The 20,101-nt window shown below is 41.3% G+C and overlaps 2 protein-coding genes across 6 annotated transcripts; one reads left to right on the top strand and one right to left on the bottom strand.

Moving 5' to 3' along the window:
• Positions 1-1,062: 1,062 nt before the first annotated feature.
• RB195_006068 (uncharacterized protein) lies at positions 1,063-14,789 on the top strand (the record flags this gene model as incomplete). Of its 4 annotated transcripts, XM_064178945.1 has the most annotated exons (38): positions 1,063-1,177; positions 1,284-1,409; positions 1,478-1,545; positions 2,137-2,241; positions 2,303-2,439; positions 2,511-2,606; positions 3,368-3,452; positions 3,517-3,595; positions 7,001-7,142; positions 7,221-7,300; positions 7,356-7,480; positions 7,584-7,646; positions 8,086-8,202; positions 8,263-8,362; positions 8,435-8,570; positions 8,632-8,708; positions 8,774-8,942; positions 9,013-9,167; positions 9,753-9,853; positions 9,923-9,994; positions 10,090-10,109; positions 10,174-10,226; positions 10,728-10,768; positions 11,638-11,763; positions 11,821-11,886; positions 11,966-12,053; positions 12,185-12,277; positions 12,370-12,440; positions 12,645-12,764; positions 12,918-13,049; positions 13,134-13,203; positions 13,270-13,453; positions 13,543-13,620; positions 13,718-13,858; positions 13,933-14,020; positions 14,070-14,165; positions 14,235-14,353; positions 14,414-14,789. In XM_064178945.1, the coding sequence occupies 38 exons, from the start codon at positions 1,063-1,065 to the stop codon at positions 14,787-14,789; spliced, it is 4,110 nt and encodes a 1,369-aa protein (XP_064035943.1). The 4 variants fall into 4 exon arrangements, with proteins under 4 accessions (XP_064035943.1, XP_064035942.1, XP_013303510.2 ...); XM_064178944.1 differs by lacking the exon at positions 13,543-13,620 and having other exon boundaries at positions 13,270-13,401; positions 13,792-13,858; XM_013448056.2 differs by lacking the exons at positions 10,090-10,109; positions 10,174-10,226; positions 10,728-10,768; ... (13 more) ...; positions 14,235-14,353; positions 14,414-14,789 and having other exon boundaries at positions 9,923-10,057.
• Positions 14,790-15,022: 233 nt separating this feature from the next.
• RB195_006067 (uncharacterized protein) lies at positions 15,023-18,830 on the bottom strand (the record flags this gene model as incomplete). 2 transcript variants are annotated; one of them, XM_064178942.1, is made up of 10 exons in its annotated part: positions 15,023-15,154; positions 15,221-15,350; positions 15,409-15,553; positions 15,612-15,730; positions 15,909-16,045; positions 16,112-16,188; positions 17,702-17,822; positions 17,906-18,016; positions 18,370-18,450; positions 18,771-18,830. In XM_064178942.1, the coding sequence occupies 10 exons, from the start codon at positions 18,828-18,830 to the stop codon at positions 15,023-15,025; spliced, it is 1,113 nt and encodes a 370-aa protein (XP_064035941.1). The 2 variants fall into 2 exon arrangements, with proteins under 2 accessions (XP_064035941.1, XP_013303515.2); XM_013448061.2 differs by lacking the exon at positions 16,112-16,188 and having other exon boundaries at positions 17,721-17,822.
• Positions 18,831-20,101: the final 1,271 nt, after the last annotated feature.

Below are 20,101 nucleotides of genomic sequence, written 5' to 3'. Positions count from 1 at the left end.
TGCACCACGAATAGCAGTCAAGCACTGATATCCCCTAGAAAAACCAGTGTTTACCCATAGGTCGCTCCGTATTGTTTCGATGAAATGAGCTTTATAGTTCTCTCCCAGAAATTTTGCGAGCTGTAGCTGCTGCATTTGAAGTACTGCACGCAGAAAGGACGACTTTTTCATTCTACCATATTTTGAAAATCCTGTGCCCAGTCCTAGGCTTTTATTGAGGTGAAGTCGCTTGTGTTAGGTGAATTCAAATCGTGTGTTATTTTCGTGCTTCCTCAAAACTAGTATCTCTCCGTGAACACGCGACACTATTGCATTCGGTGAACAACAAGAATGCAGGTAACTGAGCAGTTAGTGATTGTGCATGAGAAACTAATGTTCACTAGACTCGACCAAGAAATGTGTCGGGTTTTGGGATGCAGTGAAAAACTTGACCAGCTGAATTGTTTCTACTGCTCTGTTGTTTTCAACTTCTCATTACCTTTCTCATAGTTTCGCTCTGACCTAGATACAAGGTGCGCTGCTATTGCGAAGGCTTTTTTTATCACTGTGAAGTAAATAGAATGCTTTATTTGCATCTTCATTGTTTTCTGTCGGGAAAAGTAAATACGAATTTTCAGCTATTTTGTCCATCAAATGGTCTTCTAATCGGATGACTCACTGCTATTGTCATCAATGTGAGATCGAAACAATGAAGCCGCTTAGGATCTTGAAATTTGCAAAACTGACCTATTCCATTCATAGGTGCGATAGGTAGGAGCCGGACCCTCCTCGGGTGAACGGGATCTAGCTCTTCGAGTCCAGCTTAAGTGATGATGATCATTTCGCCAATTGTCTAAAAGTGAAGTGGGTCTTTTCGCCAACCGTCTGAGAGTGAAGGGGATAATCTGGCCAACCGTCCAAAAGTGGAGGGGTCGGAACAGCGGCCCCTACCACCGCATGTGTTCCTTCTGCCTCATTGACTGGATATTTTCATTCATTTGTTTCTCTTCCCCTCACATGAATCCCGTTTGTGGAAAATGAGAACATCCTTGCCATCTTTACCTCTTAGGCGTGGTGGAATACATGTCAATGTTGCATCGTCGCCGCAGTTCTGCGTCATCAGACGACGACTATCGCCCATCCGACATTCATCTGAGTGAACGACTTCACCATGACAGTCGGCTCTCCGATGACGATAGTGAGTTCTTAATTCTATTTTGTTTTGTGTAGTCTCTTGATAACATGGTTTAAGATCCGACCAGCTCATTTTCGACGGTTTTTTTCTTGTCAAAAATTCTCTTCAGAATTCTCAAGAGGTGCTCGCCGTATGTACCGTGTTCTCTCTCAGCACGATCCCAGGCTAACCACAGAACACGGTATTCGGAGACTTTTTGACGAGCTTGACAACGGAGACGTACAAACTCAAGAAGGTTCAATAAAATGCTTCTGTACTTATGATCCTTTTAGGGATTTGTAATGCATATTTGTTTATTTGTAGAACTGCTTGATCGGATGTTTCAAGCAGCAGAAGACCAGGGGCAAATTGACGAGTCTGCTGCAGTAACAGTCAGTGTTCCATATCTTTTGTCGGTTCCATTAGTATATTCCTTATGCACGTTTCGTGTATGATTTCCTGCAAAAGACTTAGGAATAAATCCACATCGAAGTGAGACCGCACAGTAATCCTTCTACTGTCACTCGAAATTTCTCTGCTGGGTACTGTTTTAGAGTATTCTTTCAACAGCATTTTTCTGCGACAGAATTATTTCAGGTTGGGTTTCCAGCTCTGGTCAACCTCCTTAGAGGATTATTCGTTAAAACATTCGCTGTTTTCTCAAAACTCTTTTGCTTTTTGCTTCCTTACACCTTGAAGAAATTACAGTCGGATCAAAACGACATGAAGCACGGTGCATTTGCGTAAGCGACTGCACTCGAAAGCGGTGCGGCATCGACAGCGGTTGAAATCGAGGTGGAACCATAGTGAACAGCAGAGATGTGTGTCTTTAGCGAGGATCCTTACATAATCCCAACCGCTGCGCCCCACCGCGCGGCTTCGAGCGCAGCCGCTTATGTAACTGTCCGTGCTTCATGTCGTTTCGACCCAACTATACATGATGTTATTGAAAGTAGCTGTTTTCTGGAGTAGCCTTCGTTTAGCCTGACGATGAGGAAGCGTTCGTTGAAAATCTGCGCCACACGGTAGAAAATGGTGACATGGAAGTTTTGGATGAGAAGATAAAGGGAACTCGCCGTCAGAAAGCGGTAAGAAGCTCTTGGTCACTCTCTCCCAGAAGTAATCATTCCTTAGAAACAATCGTTTTAGAATCTCAGCAAGTTTGATACCTTCGTTGAATATTTACTTCAAAAGATAAATCAGCAGTGGTTGACTTTGATTTATGCAGTGTTTCCGTTTCACCAAGTGCAAACATTAGTGTTTATATGCCTGGTTCAATTCGTTAGGTATGCAACTGATTTTTGCAGAGACTTTTATTTGGAATCCCTTAACATCATGGGTTGTTTGGATGTTTCAGCCTTCCTTCGCTGCTACGCATGCTCCCAGTTGCGGCCGCTTATGCATCTTTCTTTCTGATGGTCTACTTCACACTGAAGATGTTCCACAATAAAAGGTTTTCCATAGTTTCTTTTTGAACGAAGCATCCCTTTAATCATTTACAAGACTTTAAAAGAAGGTTGCAAACACTGTTCATGTTGAAGTACATCCGTTTTTGTTTGTGTGCGAATCAGCTAATTAATAGAGATTCTCTAGGAATATTGTCTGGGCATTTCTAACTGGTAGATTTTGCAGAGTAGAACTGGGTAGAAGAACGAAAAGCAGAAGGTTCGTAAATAAACCGCCGTTTACGCTACACCCTCTAACAGGGTCAAGTGTACGCTGAGATTTTCTATTTTCTCAACAAGGGATCGTAGAACTAGAATAGGCTGGTGAGAAGAACTAGCTAAGCTTCGACCACTCGCTCATGGACGCGGTGCGTGCGCAAGTGTGGCGCGTTGCAGCTGAAATCATCGTAAAAAGAACTTCTTCCACGTTGTTTTTTTGCGAGGATTAGGGAGAGCTGAACGTTTTTTTGCGACGATTAGAGAGAGCTGAGCGGAATCACCCCAGATTCCGCAATCTACAACCCTATCTCTGTCTTTACCAGAGTCTCCTCACTACGACAAATTCGTTTTATACTGCCTTTAATTGGCGACTGGGGATAATTTTACTAAACATATCTGTAAAATACACCGCAACAACTTGGGTCTACCGAAGCACATGCTCATGCTTTGAGTCTACAGTGGTGTTACACTCTTAACTCCGGTTTTGCTAACCATTTGAACCAGATTTGTTATGAGTTTTTTCAACTACTTACTTTTTCTTTATATTTAGCATAAAACGCCAACGAAGGACTTGGAAAAGACTTCTAGATGTCTTCAACGAAAAAGACGAATTGACACATGACAAATCAAGCAGTGTTGGTTGTTTTGTGGTTTTCAAGTGATGTGTTTTTGATCTTCTTTTCGATTTTCAAATCACAGGAGTCTTACTTCATTACCGACAACAATTGGGAAGCGTATTTAAATTTCGCGCTCTCGGTCTCCTTATTCGTTTTGTCAGGTAATTCAGTAGCACTTATTGAAAAAAAAAAACTTTACTAGTGAGGTTTGACTCATTTTCACTTTTGCTGTCACAGACGAGGTCCTCGATTTCGCTAAAGCCTATCTTTGTAAACAACTACATACCTACTTAGATACTTAGATGGCTTGACTTCACTGGACGTGCGGGCCCCAGGATCTCTTCCACTCGCTTCGTTCCCTCGCCACTGTCATCCAAGATTTTCTCAAGTTTCGTGAGTGACGTTGACGAGGTCCTTGAGCCGTACCGGGCTGAGAGCTCAGCCGGTCCATCTGTGTTGCGGACATGTCACCCCATCTCGTTGGCGATCTCCCCTGAGGGCGTTTAGCATCTCTAGGGATCCACTCTAGCGTTCTTTTAGCCCATCTATTGTCGATTCTTCTCATAATGTGACCGGACCATATATACTTTGCCTTCGATATATACTCCGCTGGGTCGCAAAGACAGGACATTCCTCTTAAGTCAGAGCTGCGAAGGCTAGCTGTTGTGTGCGCCGGTTAAACTTCAGAAGACATCTCTCAGGGGCTCTGTGGGTAGTGAGTAGCTTCCTATACGTGGCAGCGCTGTCTGCCCACGTCTCCGCTGCGTAGCAGAGCGGTGGAAGGACTGTCGAGTCGAACAGATGGGCACGAAGATCTTGGTCCGTCAGTTGGTCCGTGGCTTCCCTGACGGCTGCGAATGCTGCCCATGCTGCTCTCATTCTTCTATTTAGTTCTTTCTTCAAGTCGTTTTCCATGTTCATTGAACGTCCAAGGTATACGTATGACGGAGTTTCCACGATTTGGGAGCCTTCAAGTTGTACTCCTCCGTCCTCGCAGTAGGCGTTCTTCATGAACTGTGTCTTCTTTCTGTTTATTCGTAGTCCTATTCTCTTCCCTGCTTCATGCAATTCGTTGAGCATCATTTTTGCTTCATTGGTACTGCTCGAAAAGAAAACGATGTCGTCCGCAAAACGAAGGTTCCAGAGAAATCTTCCACCAACACACATGCCTCTTTCTTCCCAGGAATGTGATTTCATTATCATTGCAATGCAGCCGTGAACAGCTCCGGCGATATAGTATCGCCTTGTCGTACCCCCTTCCATTTCCAATGTTTATGGTGAGGGGGCGGTGGTAAAGCTGTGTCTTAGTGGTGCATCGATCATAGCAATTGGCCAATGTCCTCACATACGACGCGTCTACGTCTTGATCGACCAGCGCTGACAGTATTCCATTCGTCTCTACGCTGTCGAAGGCTTTCTCATTGTCGATGAAGTTAGAACAAGGGGCAGGCAGTATTCCCGGCAAACCTGTATGACCCTCGACAAGGTCTGGATGTGATCCAAGCAGCTGAACCCTTGACGGAATCCAGCTTGTTCTTGAGACTGGGCTTCATCCAGCGTTCTAGATATGCGCGTGAGGATGATCTTGGTGAATACTTCGTATAATACGCTCAGCAAGCATATCGGAAGGCAGTTCCGAAAGTCTTTCTTATGGGTCATCTTTCTTATGGATAAGAAAGGTACGCGAGGTCTTCCATTGGCCTGGGATCCTTTCTTTCTGAAGATAGGATGTCATGTGCACTGCTAAGATTACATGAAGCGGATGGCCACGAGCGCGAAGAGAGTCTGTTCATATAAAATCAGGTCCGGAGACTGTACCAGGCTCCATGCTCTTGATAGCGATTCGTACTTCCTAAGGGAGAATCCGTGGTGGAGCTTTACCGATGAGGATAATCAGGCTTGACACAGGAGTTGATGAACGGAAAAGGTTCGAGTAGAACCTCTCCGTAATAATTTCCATCTCACGACGAGAAGACGTGCGAGTCCCGTCTCAGCAAGGTTGCTAGCAGAATATTATATTTGCGGAGATCCCTGCGGCACTTCTTTAGACTCGTTCTTCTTTGTGCTGCTTCTAGAATCTTCTTTTGCCTGTACTTCAAAAGATCCTCCTGCAACGCTTTTCTACAGCTAGTGTTTGCTACTAACCGCTCAATGTGCGATGCATTCGGATCAAGCCTCAAAGCCCTTCTTTTTCCTAACAATTCCTTGGTGGTCTTCGAAATTCGATCCAAGTTTGTCGTGAGCGACTTCGAGGCACGTTCAGCACAGGCTCGTAATCCTCTGACCAGCATCTCGTAGTCCAAGTTTGCGTCCTTCTCGATGTACATGTCATCTTTGGAAAGGAGTCTTCGAGTATGCAATCGTCGTAGACGATTTCTTTTCTTCTTCGTTGTTGATAGCTGTTGTTCTTTTCCAACATGTGGCTAGGTCGTATTTTCGCACGAAGGAGATGTGATCAGAACCACCACAAAAGGATGGTACTACTGAGACGTCGAGTAGACGCCATCTCCGGTTGGTGAGTATGTGGTCGATCTCCGCACAAGTCGTGCCACTAGGCGATTCCCATGTCCACCGACGGTGATCTTCCCATGAAAGAGAGTTCCCATGAAAGAAGCGAGCGGCGGATAACTGTCCGGAGAGGCGATTGCCATTTTCATTCCGGTCCCCTAGTCCAAATTTTCCGATCCTGTATTCCTCTTCTGTCAGGACCTCGTGAGAATCGACAAGATGTACGACAGATGGGTGCACAATAAAACCTACATTTCGAAACGGAATCTTCTCTGTATGAATGAAGAGTGTACCGTCATTCATCTGTCGTATTTCGCTCCTTCTGCACTTGGTCTCCTGCAGAGCAATCACGTGAGATTTAATACGCTCTGCAGCTCCGAGAAGGGCATGCAGATCAGCGTCTGTGGACACTGTTCTCGCGTTGTAAATACACAGTTTGAGACAGTCTCCATGGCGAGTTTTGCGTGTGTCTCCTTGGTCCAGAATCAGTGACGTCCTGAGCAACCTGAGATTTGATCGCCTCTCACCGGTCGCCATCCGACGTCTGAGACGGCAGGGCCCAGTGTGCAGGGTACTGAGGCAGTGAATATGCTGGAGTGGCAAAAAGACTTTTCCCCAAACTAAGCAGCCCTGCCACGGCGAGCTTAGCTTTCACCACAGGTCGTCGCCCAATCTATATGGATCAAGGAGCCACCCCTGCTACATTTTGCTAAGACTGTGGGCTTTCTTAGCAGTGATATACTCTTAGCTAGGCTTCCAATTCCGAGAAGTCGCAGTGTCGGATGTGTCGAGCTCCTTCTCAGTTTGGGAGAGCCTACAGGAGGACGAACCTCCGCTGTGCATCGCAGTTCGACGCCCAGAGTCACCTCCACGCCACTATGAGGAGGTAAACCGTTGTGGAACGACTACATAAGACTAAGAAATTCCATGCTTTTTAGCAGCTTTTTAGTATTGGAAGTGTCGCTTAGCTTTTTTCTTTCCTGTACCTATAAAAATTCAATCTACAGACTGAGAGTAGTTAATCTATCGTTTTTCTATTTCAAGTCTTTTTTTTTCAGTGGGAGCAGCTGATAAACGTATTCCTTACTGTAGTTTGATGTGTGGTACATCGGGATTCTTCGCGTTGATGACATTTGTCAGCTTGGCCGACGCCTATGACAGATACGCTTTATTTGGCATGATTGCGAACTTGATGTCTTGGTCAGTTGTTCTGATTTTGTTTCGATTTATTCTCTGTTGGATTCAATTGCTTGCAAATAAGTGGCCAGTAATTTCTAGCCTCCCAGTCATCTTATCCCGCATGCGTTTCTCTGCTGGCCGCTGGCACATTTGGCGTCCTTTTTTACAATTTAAAATAAGTAAGAATCAATGAAATACCCTTATAGGTCATAGAGAAATCTGTATTCATTTAAGGCTATCTGATCGTAAGCCTTAGTATTCCCTCCTTATGTCTTCTATCGATCCCATTTGTGTACTTTATCATGGCCTCGAGAACGAAAACGTGGTCGGAAGCCGCTCATGCAATTGTCCCACACATTGTTAGTGCCTTTTCTTCGTTCTTCGTTTTTAAAAGTTATTTTGTTGTGATCATTGGCCAGAATTTGGTATCAGTTGGTAATGTAAAGTGAAAATTTCATTTAGGTGACCATAGTCTGGTCAGATGTCACCATGACTCTTCTGATCATTGGTTGGAAGTCGTTTGATGTAAGTTCTTGCCAACCAACTAGTTCGATTTTCGTGCCGATTTCTCTTTTGAACTGTGTTCGTAATTAGTAAATGGTTGTCACTATTGCGGTCACTTGGTCAACTTGTTGCGCAAGATGAATTATACTTCCTTCAACTGTAGTTTGGCTTGCAAGAGTTTCTTCTTATAATCAATTACCACCTGGATTTTCGAGGTGCTTCATGTCACTGTCACTTGAAATCAGTCAGACGCTAAAACTTACCCTGTGCAGCTGATTAATACTACTAGTTTTCATAATTTGTACAGTTCGAATTTTTTGAGTTGGAAAATTGAAATGCTGCTTCACTCCTACTGTATTCACCTCTCATCTACGATTCTTTCTAATGATGCCCCTATTTTCTTAGTTCGAAGTTGGATTTGCTGCAACATTTGCAGAAAGTAACTGGTGATTAATTCCAGTACATCGATCTTATTTTGGCCTGCTGTGCGATCTCTCTATTCTTCTTCCCAACGCTAGCAGCAGCCGTCATTGTTCTGTCCGTCGTTGCCGTCCAAATTCAGAAAGCTATTGACTTCGTGAGTTGTCCATGGTTAGTTAGGATGAAATCATGAAGATCTGCTGTGTCATAGGTATAGGTCAGTTGGGCTAAAGCTGTATTCACCATCTTCGTTCTTATTTCTCCATTCGTTGTTAGCAGAATTTACAAGTACCTCTCAGAGAAGTACAAATTCAGTGGTTAGCATTTTTCCAATTATTGTATTCAGAAGTGTTGAACTTGAAATATTATTGCTAAAGTTACTGCTTCAGTGTCTCCGTCCAGTACACAAAAGAAGAAATGGATCATGTTGGGCATTTATTTCTCTGCCTTGCTGATGGCCATTTCGTTTCTGTACGAAGGTCAAATGACATTTGATCCAGCCGCTGATGTCACCAATATGACCTGGTTCACATATACGTTAAAGAATAAGCAGCATGAAACGATATTACATTTTTACTTTTTTTAGGACCCACTATGACCGTTATTGCTCGCTTACTTCAGCAAATACCATTGAAAATCAAATTCAGTGCAGTCAGCTGAAAGGTTGTTAAGCTCTGAATTTTTGCTGTGAGCTAAAATGTAAAAGCTCTAAACTGTTACATTATTAGGAACTGCTATAAATTGGAAGGGAACAGTTCAGTCAGTGCGTGTAGTTAATATAGATAACTCCTTCGAATCCCTTCTCGGCTACCTGCCAGAGTCTATAGGACAAACAATGCGCTGTTTTTATGACAGCAACCGAACAACTGACGACGTTGCATATGCAGAGGGAATGAGGTGAATTTTAACATCTGGATTTTTTTGGACACATTTTGGATGTTTGTTCGCATTCTGCTTCTTTTTCTAGAGGAAACGAGTGTTCTTTAACTGAGCATAACGTCTACACCTTCGATGTTGAAGTGTCAGGTCCCTACGGTGAACGCATTGTGAGCAGCGCTAAAGGTCAACTTATCCTCAGTGCTGGACATGTGTTTTACGAGATGCTGAAACTCGTGGATGAAGGTTTGAAAACTTTACGGTTATGAAACTAATTGGCTATGAAAATACTGTACATAAGGACGTTCTACTATCATTTATTCTTTGTACCTCCCGTATGATTAATTTTTTTTCTGAATTATTTCTTCTTCCCGTTTTCACTTTTATTCGCCTATTCTTATTAATTTTACGATTAGCTTATTATTATTTCCTTTACTTTTGCATTTCGTGACGAAATCGTCGAGGTTATAAGTTATTATGATATCTTCCGCTGTTTGTCTCATTGCAACTTGGTCTTTTTCTGTTACAATGTTGTAAAAGATGGAGAGGCCGTAAACAGCTGATGTTTTCTTTAAATTAGTGGGTTAAAATCTTTTGATTTGAATTGGTCTTTTCTACCAGTTTCTTTCCGCAATTGTTTGTTTGAGTTTAATCCTTTAACCACAACATTTTCCATTTTTTACTAGTGATATTTAACTGTATTAGTGCTCACTCTTGCTAGCTTGCTCTCTCCTTGATCACCGCTCAAAGTTGTTCTTCTGTCAGTTTTTGCAGCGGAAAACTGAATATTTAAGTTTTAGTCATCATCGAAATGTTATTAGGCTTTTCTAGGTGATGTTGTGCGATTCGTAGCATTCTTTGATCAGTATCCCGTTTTCCGCTATCCTCCTCGACTGAAGCTGCTTCAGCTAGAGTGTGCGAACTGCAAACAGGTATTGTGCTGCGTTCTTTGGATTCTGCAAACTGAAGTTGGTGTTTCAATGATTTTTTTTAAATTTCAGTTCCAAAAAGGACGAAATTCACACCTTCGTGTGACAAATTCCAAGTTAAGCCGGACTGGATTGTGGCATCAAGTATTTGATGCCTTCAAATTCTGCTTTAATTTTGTATTTGCGCCTGTAGTGAGAGTGAAGTAGATGAGTGATCGACTACCGAAATTGCTTATTAGCAAATCCTGAGGTGTAGAACGTATGCTAAACTAATACTCGCTAAGAATCCTCCCCTTTTTACAGTAGAGGAAGTCCTTTTTCAGGAATTCAATACGCCTAATAGTGTACCGAGTCGTCACTTGCGTTGCTCCAGGCGGTCGTGATGCGTTCAGCTATTCGTCTAACTGCATTTGGACTGTGTGACGCGCTCGCTCTCAGCGATGTCGCGCTGCCCTTCCACGCACGTTGCATGCGGCCGGTGCAACACAAGCGCATTCGCCTGTAGTTGTTTTAAATGTAAAAAAATCGCTGTGAAGGGTAGTATGTTAAGATCTTGTCACATTGCATTCTAAAAAAAATCCTGGTATAAATTGACCTTTGTATGTCTTACGCTAGTTCATGTACATGCAGCTTTATTCTTAAAGTTACTCGTTTTCCTTGCTTTAGCTTCTTTTCCCCGTTGACTGCGACGGGTTTTGCTCCAAAGCACTCATACCTAATAAACGATTTCTGTCTTGTTGAACTTCTGCGTTCACAGAATGCGAGTTCAAGTTTCTTATTACAACAAATCAACAAATCGCATCGCACTTAGGATTTGTGTGCATGAAGAAAGCCTGAAGTAGTTGGTAACGTCGTGTTCTGTTCTCGTTTTCTACAGCACTACAGACAGATGAAAAGAAAATACAGTATCTCGACCAAGTAAGTGTTGTGATGCTGATATTTATCTTGATTGACCTTGTTTTTCCACTTCGAATACATCACAACACTAAAATAGGTTGAGTTTGAAATGTTCCCGAGTGCCCCTAAGTACTCCCGTCCATTCGATTTTCCCGCCTTGATTCAATAAAGTCGATGTCCTTCTGTATAGATAGCCGAAAGCCATACGAATTAATGACACTGTTGCACTCGAAAAATAAGGATATTCTAGAAGCAAGGAGAAAACAAAGCAATAATAGTAATAGAGAAATGAATACGTCTGTCCCGCATGGTGTACTGCAGATGGTCATCTCATCATTTTTAATTCCAATCCGTACAGCATTTTAATATCATTCATGCCTAGTGTGTTATTGTAAGCACGTTATTCACATCAATGGTATGATTGGGGGAATGATTAGAAGAGGACAAAGAGCGGTATAAATAGCAGGAGGACAGTGAATATGTGACCGTAGGAAATGCTAGCATCCGTTCTATGGGTAACCCTCTCGATTAGCCCATCTTTCTCGTCAGATTTAGAGGAAAGGAATGCGGTAAGTAATATCCGCAATTATTCATCTATTGTTTAAATGTGCATAGAAAATGCCGTAAGGAACTGAAAGAAGCCATTGAGTTTTTTCACTTCAAGAGTTTTCGCATTTTTGTCAACGAACGAACGCACAAAGAGTGGAAAAGTCAAAGGCTGGTAGAAATCAGCTCAATGCATGAGTGGAGCTATTAATTCTATGCATGAATTTCCAACTTACTCTGATAACTGGAAACAGAACTAATGGGAGTTTTTTTTTTTAATTCGCTAAGCTGCTGCGGATGACACACAACAAATGCTCGCCTGCACTGCTGCGGATATATTGCAGATGAAGGAAAGACTCATACTGCCAGGAAGTGAAGACACTATCGAGCAACGTGAATCTGTCAAAAATATGCTTGAATCTCTCGTAATAAGAAATCTTCCTTATCAACGAGGAGGAGCACGAAGAAAGGTTGCAGATCATTTTGTTAGCGAGTTTACCTGTGAAACTGCATCATTCTTGTTTGAGGCCATTCATATAGATCCAATTTATCGAGCTCCAAAGAGTAACGATACCAAACCGGATATTCCTGAGGTATGCTTTCTGGATGATTTTTTTAGAACTCTGTATAGTCTTTGTAACTTTGTATCGAACTACCGTGGATGCAATCCAGCTAAATCAAGAAGTAAAGAAATGGTTGTATGAAGCTGACATGGTGCTAACTGAGGCACAAGCCAGAGCTCTTTTCACGGGACTTCAACGTCAGTTTATAATTTTTTCATTGAAATGAGATTTTTCGCTAAGATTTTCGGTGATTTCTGTCAATCCAATGCTAGGTTCTGAAAAAAAAAACTCAGAAAATATGCTGTGCTTGTCAAGTAATTAATTTCAGCGAATCGAAAGCGAAAGCGCTCTTTACAAACCGATCCTAGGGCTTATTGGACACCTTCTATTCCCATAAATTACACTTTCGACACTTCTCTGAGTGTGTGCTTTTTATTGTTTCTGTGCATGATTTCATTATCCTGTTTTGAAAAACTAAAATATAAGTAGTGTTTAAAAAACTGATGTATTTAGGCGATGGAGCAGTTAGTACAATAAGAAATGCTATAAAATTTTGGCAAGACAACACATGCTTGAGCTTCAAGGTTCGCAATAATCTACTTGTTCTCGCACTATTTCCATCTGGTTCAAATACTGTTGGCTTCGAATGCCTGTCATATTACCAAATCTACCGATCGAGCTTATATTTGTCTTCTGCAGAAGAAATAAAAAAAAATCTAAAAAAAAATCTAAAAAATCTAAGAATGAAAAAAAAATAGCTATTTTGCCTCATAGCTGTTAAATCTTAGGAGAATCCGGTGGGTGATTACCGTCTTCGTTTCGTAAAAGGCTCTGGATGTTGGTCGTATGTCGGTAAACAAGCCTCCTGGAAAAGTCAGGATGTTTCGATAGGTGAAGGGTGCAACGTGGTGAGTGGATTTTCGAGTAGCTTCTGCCCAAGATGACTAATTGATTGTATTTTTCACGAATGACAAAGATACAGTGGGTCTCAAATTTTCTAGGACGTAAGAAACATGGACAGAGATAATAAAATTCAGTTTTTATAATCTAAACTGTTCCAGTTTGGCATTGTCACTCATGAAATTGGGCATGCTTTGGGTTTTTACCATACACAGTCGAGGTACGATAGAGATGATGCCGTTGAGATTGATTTCAGCAACATAGCACCGGACTTGCAGTATAATTTTGCAAAGGTACTGTTCTTGAGAGAACAGGCTCTGAATTCCTATGGATTGGACATAGTTAGAGTAGGAATCGTTTGATAAGTTGCTTTGTAGAGGACGAGAATCACGGAGAATCACTTTGGACAGAAATACGACTACGGCAGTGTTATGCAGTATAACGCATGTTCGTTTCAAAATTCTCATCTACAAACCATTAATCCATTGTTCCTACTTTTTCTTCCCATCCCAGACGCATTCGCAATGGATCCAGAACGATACACAATAGTTGCGAAGGAGGTTCTTTTTATGAATTCGATGGGGCAGCGAGACGCTCCCGCCTTCTCTGACGTGAGAATGATCAACTGGCTTTACAACTGCAGTAGTGAGTTCCACACTAGTTTACTTTGTACACTAGCTGAACCACCTTATTTTGGGTTCATATTCCTTAGCTCCTAGCATCATTTGATCTGTGGGTATCACTTCTGCATCTTTTGAAAATTTTAAAACTTAGTTAAAGTTCAAGGCGTTTCCCAACTGTAACTCGTTCCAAGTGCGAGTGCTGCTTATGGAATGTTGTCTTCAGTTCTGCAGATGACCTCATGTAATCAACGATGTAGAACGATTTGGTTCACATTGCCTTCTTGTTTTATACTTACGGCGTTGATGCTTCAACATCATTAAACCATAGTCATTTGAAGGATCCAACCTTTCATTCCTAACCATTTTGTACTGAGTAATATCGCACACGGAAGACTTTCCATTGTTGTTCAAGACTCTTGCGCTGGTCGTCCTCCTGATTGCCTGCCACCAGGATATCCGGATCCAAGAGACTGCACGAGGTTGCACAGTAGTTGTACACTAACACTAATAATTCAACATTAACTCACTTTATTAGCTATTATTTACTATTTAGATGTAAATGTCCACGAGTACTTGGAGGACCACTTTGTAACCAATTACCTCGTGGAAACGCTATAGGATGTAACGGAGTGGTTGAACAGGTGAGCCCTTTCACCTGAAATTACGGTATCGTCGGGCGTTTCCCTTCAGGCGCAAGATGGATGGAAGACACTGCAAGGTATCGCAGGTGACCCAAATGACTGGTCAGCGAAATCAGTTGCATCCGATTGCTACTGGCACATTGTTGTGCGTTTTCTTATGTGTATTAGCTATCAAACGTTTAAAAATCCTTTCCCAATAATAACTTGGTTGCAGGCCCCTCCGGACAGACAAGTTGAATTCTATCTTACGTCTACACCACGTGTCTGCATGGAATCTTGCCCATGGCAGAGTTTGGAGATTAATCTAGGAGATTTCGATCTTTTTGGAATGATGTTAGTCTTTAAGGTAGCCAGACGTTTCCAGATACTGTTGCAAAAGTGATTTCCGTCTAGAATTTGCTGCCCATCTGTGATTGGAGTTCTCATGACCTCTCAGAAGAATCTTTTGACGATCAGAGGTGCTACAAAGTACAATCAACTTGCTTTCGGAATTATGTACCGACTGTTGCCCAAAACAACAAATGGAACTTCATCTCCACTGGAATCCACAACACCATCCGAACTCGAGACTATACCGTCCCCTTCACCAGTTAGAACCACTCTAACAACTACATTAGCAACAACAACAACAACAACACCAGCAAAAACGACAACAACAACGACATCTCAACCGACAACAACAACAAGAATGACACCTCAATCGACAACAACAACAACAACGACAGCACAACCGACAACAACAACAGCAACAACAACAACACCTTCTTGAGAATTTGTCAGCTGTCCCAAAAACAGAGCAAAACAATACTAACAAACGGATGAAACATTGGTAATAATTCGTTCACAACAGAACTTTGGAACTTTCAAGAAAAAAAAACACTCCGCAAGGAGCAGAAATTTAATTTTGCATCTCCAAGCTCTGAACAACTATTCAAACATTTTATTGTTGCAGTATATATTAGTATTCTTAGTCTTAGAAAAAAAAAGCTAGTCAACAGAAATTTAACGAGTATTATAAGGAATGTACATTGTTTGTGAACAAGTTCTATCTAAATACTTTATGGACTCTTCTATCACACCTTTCACAGATTCCAATACAGCAACCATTGCTACTCCTCCAAAGCCATGAGTCATCTGAAATCTCACCACCGAACTGAGGTTTCCGTTGAACACAACCAGATGGACCGTGACTTTTCTTACCAAAGTGTAATGACTAAGATGCTGTTGGACGTTTGGATCAAGAGTGATCGTCGGCCTTGTAAAAGCAATAAAAGGCGTCAGTGGTGTGCGGTCAGCTGACAGTAGATCGCAGAGTTCGGAGACGATTTTCCTAAGATGAAAGAGGTTGGTGATAACAGTTCATGAAGAAATGTAGTACTTTTTCTGACTTGCTATTTTCCAACATTGTCCTCCTTTTAATTAGGTCTTGATCAATTGATAAGCTTGCTTTTGTGAGGTAGATACCGATCTCACGAGCGTGGAACTCTTTCTCACAAACCAGCGCAAAATCTTTTGCCATATGTACTGCTTCTTCTGAAATTTCATTCTCGATGTACTTCGAAGGTGCTGGCGAGAAAAAGCACTGAACTACCTTCAACGAGAGCAGTCCATGCAGTGACGTTTGCTTGCTTGCGGCGCCCAGCCGGCAAGGTCAATCCAATTTTCTTCAGAGAATCGCGTAACGTTTTTCCTCCATCTTTGGATTTTGCTCTGGATTTACTCAGCTATCACTATTTATGTAACAGTGGACATTGAGTTAAATCCTTTCTTTCTTTTATATTTGGAAAAGGACAGTGGGTTGCTCAGTGGTTCTATACAATAACCTGGTACATTAGTTAGATCACAATGGTAGGCGATTTTGCATGCGAACTGTCAAAAAGGAACTTACCTCCGTAAAATTCCACCAAGAAGTGATGCATTCAGACATTCCGGAGGACTAATCCTTCGTTGAATTTCACCCACAGTGACACGGTATTTGGTAGTACTGCTCAACAGGCTGGTCCTTCCTGGGACCGTACAGTACACCTGCAATATTAGTAAAGCTAACTGTAACCGACATTCAGACATATTGACTTTGTCAAACCTCCTCACTTCGCAGGGATCAGCACCGCTTGCTCCTGAGGGTGTGTCACCAAAGAAAATCAAAGGGATTTCTGCCTTCCGAGAGACTGAATAGAAAATATTGGCAACGTGCGCTTCAAACGTCTTTTACTGTTACAAATGTTCAGAATTTGAGTATGAAAACACGAATCAGATCGAGACTTCAAAATCTGAAGATTCATAAGAAGTTGTACTTCTCTATTCAAGAAACGTGTTTGGAAAATTAAAAGTGTTCTAAAGTCTAAGTGTAGATCTAAAATAGATTCATATGCTTATTCACTGCGGTAAACTTTTTGAGAAGCACTGACAGATAGCCTGGCATTTTCTCCAGAGGAATCTTCTCAAGAACACTCTTACTACGGACTTAATGTGAAATATGTTCAAGGACATAGAATTATACGCTTAAAAGTATATTGCGAAATAAATAGAATAAAATATGTGTAGTAAATCGCAAGAAAACAAACTGAATTGTTTCAAGAACAGTTTTGATTTTGTTCTCTATTTATCTGACGCCTACTGCTTCCGTTTCTAACCACTTTTTAAATTTCACTTTATTTCTGGATGTTTGAGCCGTCAAACTCACTTTGATATCACTGTTATTAGCCTATTTTTCACGTATTTTTTTTCTAGTTTTTCCATGATGTCTCTATCAGAATAAAACTACAGTAAATTGAGTGGATTTTGATGCCTTCAATTTAAAAAAAAATGTTCGTCGGAATGTTTGTCTCGGGCATTGAGTAATTCGTGAAAGATATTTGTATTCCAAGATGATCAAAACGGCGCCTCATTCCAAGGCCAGATAAGTTGCGGGAAAGGAAGCAAATTATCTGTGCTATACTGTCTATTTGATCGTCAAAGATGCGGATGAATTAGACTTTTCTAGTAAGATAGTCTACAAATGGAGTACTCAACACATTAAAGGCATCACACCACGAATCTGAAGTGGTACAGATTTCAGGTGGAGTATTCGTGTATTCTTATAAGGGATAGTAGATTATGGAGAGGAAGGTGATTCCGTCCATTTATTCATAATTGCCGTAAAAAACGGCCCGGAAGATATGGCGCGTGCACAAGGCTGGCGCGCTCCAATCGAACTCCTTCTGGAAAATAGTGCACCGGAACGCTCGAAGCCGTATCTTTCGGGCCGTTTTCTTCGGCAATTAGGAAGAAATGAAGGGAATCACCCTCCTCTCAATAATCTACGATCCCTTATACGAATACTCCACCGGAAATCCGTACCACACCATATTCGTGGTGTGATGCCTTTAAATATTTACTGCGTAAGGATTACCACTAAGTCGTCTCGTTTTTATTTTTTGGAGTTGAAGAAAAAGAAAATTTCGGGAATTAACGGGAGCTTAAGGTGTGTCATACTAAGAACATGCCTTACAAACAAAAAGAAATATTATGTCGGAATATTCTGCTGTATTAATATTTCGTGTTTTTATTTGGAAAAAAGAGTCGTAAAAGTAATCCTCACATTTCCTCTCCAGCTCTTCGTTCTTAACTGCTGCTGCGCAGAATTCCTTTAAAAATTAGTTTAAAAGAAAACTGGCGCATGTATCGGGAGTTTGAGAAAACCTGAAGCCGGTTCGCTCACTTCGGCCTCCTCATTCCCTCCAGAGAGTAGGTGGTGTTGAAAGAATGAAGGCTGTGACATTTCTCCTCTTGTGCAAGAGACAGCTCCAACTCCACATGGTATCTAAATAGTTTAATAAGATACACAGAATATTTTCTTTCTCCTATTGGGAATAATGGCGGACAAAATTGTTGAGATACGCTTACGTGATGCTGTATTACATTCTGGTGGTAGACGGGTGCGAAGTCATTATGAGGGTACGCAATGTTGAAGTACTGTGGCGGAAATGAACGGTAGTCATTTCTAGTGTGTTCGCACTGAAAACAGTTCATTCATTAGAAGTTCCCCGTATTCTTCGTCGCTTTCCATGTTGTTTCTTGGCGAATTCTCAAGATTGACGAACCATCGACAGCGGTAGTGAAGAAATCAGGTAGGTAGATCTATCTTCTATGTAATTCAGAATTCTAACGCATGTAATTCTAGAGCAAAGCATACGTTGCTTCCAATAATGTTTCTTTTCACACACAAATCCCATTCGAATGCCAGTTTTCAACAGAACGTAGTATAAAATATTGTAAGGAATAGCAACTGCCTATCATTTCTTAGAACATTTTATTTAAAATGTCAACTAAATGTTCCAATGTAAGTACATAGCAGCCCAAGAACTCACAGGAAAACCTGAAGGTTGCCGAAAGTCACACTGACTCCCTTCGGCTTCGTCCTCGCCCTCTAAATCTTCTTCATCGGTGGCCTGCAAATCAAATAAATCTTGGCGGAAATGAAAGATGATTCAAAAGATGACAAGCTGAGCCACTGCATAGTTTTTTGTTTAAGTGTTGTTTAAGTGCCGGTGTTAAAGCCGTATGCTGTGATCGTTTTAAAATTTTTTAGAAATACCTCAAAACTCAGTCATTTTTTTTTGTAGATGTGAATGGATTCAAGAGTACCCTCTGATACAATTTCACTAAACTGCGGTACAGTCGTTACGTTCAGTTAGATAAAGAGACAAAGAAGGCGATTAAGGAAACAAGCGGTGACAGATTCAAGTGCAAGCAGAAATTCACTCATTACCTCCATTTTTGTTTTCGCGTACTGCTCCTGAGCTGTCGAATGCCGCTTCCGCGTGTACATTACAAGTAAATCGCTCGTACAGGCAACTCTTCAAAAAAATGTGCCGCTCAATCAAACGCTGCTCAGAATTGAACGACGCTGAAGGAGCAGTAAAAGAAATGAGACACAGAGAGAGAGAGAGAGATAGAGAGAGGAGAGAGAGATAACTCTCCCTCTTGATTTCAGGACATTTTACGGATTTTATTGCCGTAGAAATAAACCTTTTTGAAGTCCCAAAACTGTTCTTTATACAAGTACGGGATGAATTTTTCAAAGCTCTTTTTTGTGTGGTGTTCTTCCGAGATATCAATGTACATCAAAATTATCTCCTTATTAAAGTCTCCAAAAATGATTAGTTTTTCCATGAAAGTTGCGTTGTCAAATTAAGGTAATTACTTCAAAAAATCTATGGCTGAAATAAGTGTTAGGGAATTTATAACATTGTACAGTGCAAATACGTGCATTCCGAAATCCAAAAATCCATGAAGCCTGATTCTCTTGAAAAATATGTCTTCACAAAACCAGCTTCTTTATTCTAATCACTATCAACAGAAAAAGCAAACCGTAAATAGATTCCTTCCGATAAAACACAGTCCTAATAGCCTAATTTGAGGGCAATTTGCTCAATAAATAAAAAAATATAAAATAAAATAATATAAAAAATAAAAAGGCCCAAGAATCAGGTTTTAAGGCCTGAATGAGTGGTTATTCCCCAGGATCGTTGCGGCAGAAATAGGTCCGCTAAGCAACGAATAACTTGAAAAATGCGAGAGTGAGTAAAACGGAGCAATATGTATGTTTGCTGAGTGCTGGATTACTGTAGCATTATTAGTGCTTAATTGAATTCTCGGTGGTGCCCGTGCTGCGCTGAGGCTGAGTGCGTCTGGTTGATAATCCCGCTTTGATTGCCCGGTTGGGAATATGCTAATTTGGCTACGGTACTTCAAGAGTTATTCGGAGGAATCTTCGGAGAAAAAACAGCTGTTCACAATAGATGGAATGGATTTTTCATGAGGAACTTTAGTCCAAAGAGCAGGATCCAAAACGTTGGCTGCGAAAACGATTTTTAAACGACAACTCTTTTTATATTGTCATGCATAAGAAACTTTCGATGGCATATTCGGTATGATTCGAGATTGAATGTTTTCCTATGAATTTTTTTTCTAAATAACTTATTCTCAAGCACTCGCTGGTATTTCGCACTTAGAACGAGATTTCTCCTAGAAAAAATACTCGATCTACTATAACCTGCTGTTTTTCTGAGTTGAAGATTTCAATTCGGAAAAACAGCA

The sequence above is a fragment of the Necator americanus genome, chromosome I (assembly GCF_031761385.1).
Source record: "Necator americanus strain Aroian chromosome I, whole genome shotgun sequence".
In the NCBI taxonomy this organism is placed as follows: domain Eukaryota; kingdom Metazoa; phylum Nematoda; class Chromadorea; order Rhabditida; family Ancylostomatidae; genus Necator; species Necator americanus.
Note: the sequence above shows the minus strand (reverse complement) of the source record. Positions and strands in the feature narration are given on the sequence as shown.